This window comes from Morone saxatilis, unplaced genomic scaffold, assembly GCF_004916995.1.
Source record: "Morone saxatilis isolate NCDOM2014 unplaced genomic scaffold, NCSU_SB_2.0 Contig18, whole genome shotgun sequence".
Lineage (NCBI taxonomy): Eukaryota > Metazoa > Chordata > Actinopteri > Moronidae > Morone > Morone saxatilis.
Window position 1 is genome coordinate 27,589,948 of NW_023339740.1, and position 8,148 is coordinate 27,598,095.

At 38.1% G+C, this 8,148-nt stretch overlaps 1 protein-coding gene across 1 annotated transcript in view; it reads right to left on the minus strand.

The window, feature by feature from the left end:
* Window positions 1-6,057: 6,057 nt before the first annotated feature.
* LOC118327706 (deoxyribonuclease-1-like) overlaps window positions 6,058-8,148 on the minus strand; it is a 6,186-nt gene continuing 4,095 nt past the window's right edge. Inside the window, exons 7-10 of the mRNA XM_035661126.1 lie at window positions 7,218-7,372; window positions 7,046-7,142; window positions 6,832-6,964; window positions 6,058-6,382 (exon numbers count right to left, since the gene is read on the minus strand). Coding sequence (XP_035517019.1) covers window positions 6,252-6,382; window positions 6,832-6,964; window positions 7,046-7,142; window positions 7,218-7,372 — 516 coding nt within the window. The 3' untranslated portion in view covers window positions 6,058-6,251. The remainder of the gene's footprint in view (window positions 6,383-6,831; window positions 6,965-7,045; window positions 7,143-7,217; window positions 7,373-8,148) is intronic.

Genomic DNA, 8,148 nt, shown 5'->3' on the forward strand with positions numbered 1-8,148 from the left:
AGGTTTAAAGGTGGTTCTGTCTTTGAAGACAGCGTCTTACAAAGTGGACACTGGCGGGATTGTTTCACTCCCCACCAGCTCTTCAGACAGTCTCTACAGAAGCTGTGGCTGCATGACAGAAGAACAGGATCTCTAAAGACGTCATGACAGACCGGACAGCAGAGATCCTCCTCTGATCTTGAAGCCATTTTGTCTCTGAGTGAAGCTGAAAACACAAACAGTGAAGTCAGTCAGTCTCTCCTCCCTCTTCTACCAGCTTCACTGACATTTACTTTCACTTTGAGCTTTTAGTCAAACTCACATTCAGCAGATTGAAGCAGTAGCAGTTCTTCCACTTTTCTCTGCTGTAGCTGAACTCACTCAGAGGAAGTTGTTAGTTTTGGTCTGATGGTGAATCTGATCGTCTGTGTGTCTTTTCTTTAATGAGGAAGAATAACAGACTGTTTCCTGGTTTGTCATTGGTGAGTCGGGGGTGGAGCTTTGTCAGACCGAATGCTGTTGGCTCATGTAACACCGGGGTGTGTGTCATTACTCACATTGCTGGGTGTTACAAGCAGTGTGGCTTTCAGTGGAGCTAATTTTTCTCTTAAGAGTGGCTGCTTGACTCAGTGACTCACAGTATGCTGTCTACAAAGAAGAGCATTGAATAATGGCTATTCAGCATGCAGACTGAGTTCGACTAAGGCAGTTTTTTTTAGCTCTGAGTTAAAGTGAGTGCCTAATGCTGGTATCTGTAGTGAATTAGATCACCCTCATGCATTAGTTTTTATTATCCAGGATTGTGAAGATACAGAAAGATTCTCCTTCTTAAAAGGAAGAATAGAATATTTTAACTTTTATCACATATTTTTGGGAAGTTGGAATAAGGGCTGCACAATTAATCTAAATATTACTAAAATCACAATATGGTCATATATGTAATCTGCAATGTTTTGATGAAGGTAAAATTTAAAAACAGGATTATGATGAAGTACTGTAGTTCTGAAGAGATGCTCCGACCCACAAACCTTGTTCTCCAGATTAAAGGAAACATTGTTCTCACACATTCATTTATTATAGCTGGACATTTTTAAACAGGTTGCTTCAGTAAAACCAATAAAAAATCAATGAAAGTGATCATCAGTAATTTATATAATCAAATGCAGATTGTAAAGGAGTAAATGAAGCCTTCAGTGAGTCAGATGAAACATATGTTCACATATAAGAGGGCTGTTGACATTAAATTGCAAAAAATGATGACATGACATGACATGATGAACCGATTCCAACAATTTAGGCACGGAAAAAAACATTTAATTTGACAAGTAACTAATTTATTGTTATGCAGCAGTTCTCCAAACTTATATAAAAGGCATTCACAAGAATTGATTTGAATAAAGTCACTTAAATTAACCTTCTTTATACAAATGTTTCCACTTAAACTGAATTTACTCAGTTTTCTTCCACTAAAGCAAATTATTAAATTACCTGTAGAAACAATTGACGTATGATGAAAACATGTATAATTAATTGATAGCAGCCAATCAATTTTTAGGCTTACATTGTGCACTGATATGAAGACAACTTAAAGAAAGTGAATCAGTTGAACAAACTGGAATTTATATCCCCAATACTTAAAACACTGCACAATTAAAATGCACTTAAAACAACTGAGTTATTACATCAACAATTCAACGGGCGGCTGGAGGATTAAATTATGTTAGGTTACTTATTTTAATAAGATGTGCTTTCAGGATTTACAGTGTAAATGTTACATTCAGAGACCTTATTTAACTCCAGAGCAATCAGACATCTGCACTTGTTGTTCTTGGTTTGACTCTGTCCTGTTGCACGGCTCAAACACAACAATGTCGACATGTGACGTTTCCTACACACACGAACTACAATGCTGCATGAGGAAAACCACATTTCCTCTGAAGTTGTTCCTTTTGTTTTTGTCTTTCTGGTTCAGTTGAGGTCAACAGCGTGTGAACTGAAACTGGTGTGTCAGTGCAGGACGGTCTGCGTCTGGAGTATCTCTTTACGTGTCCTTAATGTTGTAAACAGACACACACAATGTTATTTGGACACAGTAAGTGCTTTCACATACACTGCAGAGAAGGAATCTCATAAAAGTAAAAAAAACAACAACCATGTTTCTGGAAAATGAGTCTTAATTTTTGTCTAAAAAGAAAAATAATCTTGTGAAGCATGTTTTGCATTTGCCTTAAAAATATATTACAGCTAAGTTAAGTTATGATTGTATAATTTCCCAGCAGAGGAATCAGATTATTTTCTTTATTTTCAGAGTAAGAGCACTCGCACAAATTCTCAGTTTAAGAGAAAGTCGTCTGGTCTCAGTGTTGGAAATTAAGCAGCTGTTCAGTTTTTAACTATTTTAATAAATAAATATAAAAATATAAAGGTTTCTGGAGCCTTAATTTAATACAAAGTCACTTACTGTTCTTATGCTGCAAATTGTGTCTTTAATTTAGCTCAATAAAGTGACTAAAATACTTTTGTACTACTTGTTTTAAGATCTATTTACCACAGTGGCAGATTTTGTTGCTCAATACAAGAAAATCTAATTATATGTAAGAATATTTGGGTTCTTTCTAGAAGTTTTGTAGTGAAGATAAAATGTGTTGACATCTTATTTTGTAATTTCTACAAAAATTTGAAATAAAGTCTGTTGTTCATTTGAACAATGATTGGATGCTCAAACATGCATTTGTTGATCAATTGATTCTTTTCTTTATTTTTTATCACACTTTTATTTTTATCGTACATTTATTTTCTCTTATGTGGATACTTTTATACTTTTAAAGAGCATTCACATTGAAAGGCAAGTAAAGACTTAAATTGTGCAGGAAAGTTGACCTGCACTGGTGAAAGCATAGGATTGTTTTTAAATTGTTAGTATGAATAAATAGCCATTAGATATTAAAGGCTTAACAATTAAACAATTAAACTAGCAGGATCCACAAACTGAAGGTGCATTAAGAAATAACCATATCATGAATACAATCATCCTCTTTATCTCTGACCTTTCTGTCCCAGTGTCACACAGACCTTTAGTGGTGATATCTTCAATTTATTTGTTGTGCGAATGTACGGAAACATCGTCTCAGTGAAAGTGTGTGTGAAGGTGGGCGAGAACTCGGTCTCAAGGTGAACGTGATGGTTCGGTGAAAGGGAACTGTGTATGTGTGGGTATGATTACTGATCAAAATCAACGGAGAAAGACAAAGGCACTCTCCAGTATACCATGTCCAGTTTCACTCTGATCCTCGACCTTCTTCTGCACTCGGAAAAGTTCAATGTATTGGACACCGGGGTTAGGTGACCGTGCATAGTGTCTTCCTCTGGGTGGCCCAACTGTTCCGGCTTAACAATCCAGCAACTGTTAATGTACTCCCTTCCTCTGCCACGACTTTCGCTAACACACCCACCGGAACCGTCTGTACTGCTCATTCAACCTCGGACTCCAGCTGGTGGAGTCCCTGGTTTAAAGCCCTCAAGGAGCCCCGGCTCGGTTGAAACACACACATAGTAACAATCCAAACCTGCTCTGGATCTATCAGGGGAAAGCTGGCTAGTTTCCTCTCCTCGACTATCACAGAGTCAAGATCTTCAGACAGGGATGAGTTCGATTTCGCATTAAAACAGAGTTTTGGGAATCAGAATAACAGGGAGTGCAGGAGACCATGCATCCTTCATCTTGGTTCCAGATGTTGGACAGGCTGGGAGGTTGCCCAGGGAATGGTTTGCCTCGTCTATCAGAGCCTTCCTGAGGGCAGCTTGTGGATCCTCCAGGCAGGAGGTTTTGCTGCTGGACTCTTCCACTGCAGCCTGTAGTGTGTTCAGGAATTGAAGAGGGTTCAGCTCTCTCAGCTCCTCTGTTGTGCGCCTCTGACTGTGTTCTGAAAGAAGGACTAGTATTACTCAACTGAACTCAGAGCCACTCAATCTTCTCCTGTCATCATCTGACCTTACTTCTGCACCTTCTCTTACACCTCCCTCAGTATGCAACCAGTAACTGGACCCTCTATCTTCTCTTGTAGAAACAGCGTCAAAAGCTTTCTTAAACTGCTTCCTTCAATCCTGCCTCTCTGTGCATCGGGGCCTGAGACCTTCATGTGTTCTGCTCGGTTTTGGATTCAAACTTCACTTACATAAACTCCCTTCCATAACACCTTCTTAATTTCTCCTTTTAAGGCTCCAGGAGGTTTCCTCAAGGTGTCCTCTTCTTCGTGGCGAGCAGTTCATTGGGATGGGGGTTTTGAATCTGTGGTTGAGTGTCTTTTCTGATCTCTGACCAGATGACACAAAACTTGGCTGGCTGATTGATCCAAGACAGGAAGAGTTCAGTTTTCTCCGAGGGTGCCAGGACTGCAGAAAGAAACCTCTGAAAGAATCCTCTGGTCTTCTCATCCAAAAACAACGTACAGAGGACCCTCACCAATAGGTTCAATTTCAAACACCAGGGTTTTGAAAAAAAAAACAAAAACAACCAAAAAAAAAATAAAAAAACAAAAAAACATAAAAATAACTACAGGGTGAGGGAATCATGGTACTTTTTGAAAGATCTTAACCTTCCTATAACAAACTGGAACACTCTTTCTATGGATTTGTTTCTCTCCCCACCAGCCTTCTCTCAGACAGTTTTCTCTACAGAAGCTGGTGGCTGAATCAAGATGGACAGAAAGAACAGGATTACTCTAAAAACGACATCAATGACGACCGAGACAGCAGAGATACTCCTCTGATCTGGAATCCATTACGTCTCTGAGTGAAGCTGAAAACACAAACAGTGAAGTCAGTCAGTCTCTCCTCCCTCCTTCACCAAAGATTTCTTGCACTTGCACACAGTTTCTAGTCAAACTCACATTCAGTATGTGGAGCGTCAGCAGGTTGTAGTTTTCTCTCCTGTAGCTGAACTCAGAGGAAGAGAAGAGTTGAGGGTGAATCTGATCGTCTGTGTTTCAATCTGTGAGTCCCTCTTTAGTGAGGAAGAATAACAGACTGTTTCCTGGTTTGTCACTGGTGAGTCAGGGAGGTGGAGCTTCGTCAGACCGCCTCTGCTGAATGCTGTTGGCTCATTCAGTGGGAGAGTGTGTGTTTCAGTCCATAGTCCAGATTTAATGCTGGGTGTTGCATAACTACAGCACTAGAGCAACTATACTCTTAACAAAAGCAGCACAGAAAGAAAAGACAGATCAGCTCTTCTCTTAAGACTATATTGACATTTTAATTCACACTTAAAGCAATGGCAGAGTGGCTGCCCCTCCACTCTCTACTGACTTTAAACACACAAATTAGAATTATACATTTTCAATTAATAGCAAATAGGATATCTTATCTCTAATAATGTAGTGGCTAAGAGAGTCTGAAAAGTCACAAATGGGGGAGTCACACTTTAATTTAACAATATAATATATTTTTTACTGTATATCGGGGGCAACTGAACCACAAATCCTGACTTTTATTTGTGCAAATAAACCATCTGCATATTCTGTAGAAATACTGAGTGTGAATAATAGCAACTAATAATAACATCAGGTATTTTACTTTATTGTCCGCCAGAACATGCTGGCGGACAATAAAGAACTGGAAAAGTGAGAAAAATAAAATGACTGCGCTTATTTCCTTTGGCTTATATAGACACACAAATAAATATGCCGCAGCAGTGATCACATATTCTGGGATTAGATTGTAGTTTAAATCACATTTTGTGCTGCAGACATAATATGAGAAGCTTTTATCCCTTTTTAGTTTTTTATCATACTGATGGAAAGTGTGAAGATGAGCTGGTTTATTGTTCCAGAGGAAAGTTTTCAACTGTTGATCAAGATTGACAAAAAATATGTATTAATACAGACTGAAATGTGTTGAAAAAGATAAAAGAAATTTGGTAAAGTGGCCATTTTTCATCATGTTGACGTGCCCCGTGAGCGATAGAAGAAGGGAGCCCCCGCCTGGACATTTTGTATTTATCTACAGTGTGTGTGTATTTATGTGTTTATTAAACTTATTATCTTTGTCCATTGAAGAAAAATATAATACACAGCGCTGGTAATAACTTTTATTAAAGCCTCATTGCTACAGCAGATTCACCTGGATGGCTGACAATATCAATACAGTAAAAACTCTCTATCAAAGTAAACTACCTGCTGTGTCTGTTGTGAAGCTGCAACACATCATATTTTTAACTCTAATAACACATTTAAAATTATTAATAGAAGCAAAATCTGACTTAAATGTCAGTTTATTCATCGTTTCTCTAAACGTCTTCTCTTGGCCGGTGTGTCCGATGACTGTCCTCTCTTCCTTTTGATTGTCTTCTTCTTCTTACTGTTCTTCTGTACAGCTGACGGCTCGGCTTTCTTCATCTGCTGTCGTCCTGTTAGTGTTCAGTTTACACAAACAGAACAAAACTGAAATGTGCGGTTGAGCCAGAAAAAACACTTTATTTTGTTCATGTTAAACTTCTCAGTATTATAACGGTAATAACTTAATATAATTAATATAATCACTTCTTTAATTAATAACTGATAAAGCAGCTAACTGTATATAAAGTAGTTCAAACTGGATCCACCTGGAGCAGCAGAAAACATTGCTCTAACATTGATTAGTAACTCATTACTAGTAATGATATTACAGTAATAATATGACTTTCCCCAGTAACTAGTAGTGTAACTACATTTCAGTAATAATATTACAGTTACCTCCCAAAATATAATTAGATACTTTGATTTGAAATCCAACAACCTCAATCACATCCTTGGATTCATTTTTGTAATTGTGGAGGAAACTAGTTTGTGTTGTGGACGTCAATAAAAGAAAACATACCTTTCTTTGGGGTTCGTCTTTGGGTGGACGTTGGCTTTGTGGTTTGGGACAGAGCCATGTTCCTTTGTCTCGGTGCTTTCTGATTGGTCCTCAGCTCAACCTCCACAGGGTAGTGGTCACTGATACTGCGAGTCTTAGAAAGCAAATAAAGTCACATTTTGAATAAAGACTCTCCTTTAGAGAGGTTGTGCCAATCAACACAAACATGTCTTACTTCCTCGTCGGTCAGCTTGAACTCTCTCTGGAAGTTGAAGGACTTGGCTGAGCCGGGGACAATGGCATCCAGTACGGTCTGCCCGTACACGACGATCCTGTTGGCAAGAAGTTGGGTCGCAGTCTAAAAGGTGATTCTAAAAGACAGCAACCTGCAGTGAGACGTGTCGTACCTGTCATAGGTGTGGTCATTACAGTTACTGGACGTCGTGTCGACATCATCCTCTATCAGCCAATGGTAGGGAGCGGAGCAGATTCGAATCTTGTCCTTCTTCTTCTTGGAGAGATAACGTCCATCCGCATTGAAGTCCCCCAAAATCATAATATTCTGCCAAAGAAATAACAATAGTAACTCTGAAAATCTTGTTTTTACTGACCTCCAGTGGTTTAACTGTGAAACAGGATTTAAACTTTCAACCAGAGGGCAGCAAAACTCTGCTCTTTAGATAACATTTATTACAATGTTCTTAGATTTGTACTTGATGGTTTATATTCGACTGCTAAAAGAGACTTATACAGGGGCTCTTAATAAACAACTATAAATTCTTACATTTTTAAAACTTAAACTCACAATTTCCCCCTAATCTCATTGACTGTCGCACCCTTAACTTAAATGCTATTTTATTGGATATTTTAATATTATATTCAATGGGCATAACAATAACTGATAAACTGTAAATATTGAACACAATAACTGCAGGAGTTTTAAGTAAAACAAGAGATTTGGATGAATTTATTATTTCCTATGAATATTGATCAGAGATGGGTTTTTTGATATTTTGAGGAACTTTTTATACAATTCTCTGTTTTATGTTTTTATTTATTTTTAACAATCATACAGACTTAATAGGTTTCTTTTTTGACAAATTCTGTGTTTTCTTTACCCTGATGCTATCTAAACCACCAACCAGCACTTCTTCTCCCACTAAGTGCTGCTCATCTTTATGAATTATATTGATGCCGAACTGATAAGTAGACTGTCGACATACAATGCACTTAATGTTGTGTGAAAGAGCAGCTTTATTTGTTATGATCAACGGCTCCATACGGCAAGAAATTGCACTTCAAGGTGTATTGAATTAAATCTGTAATCTTGCTGATGTT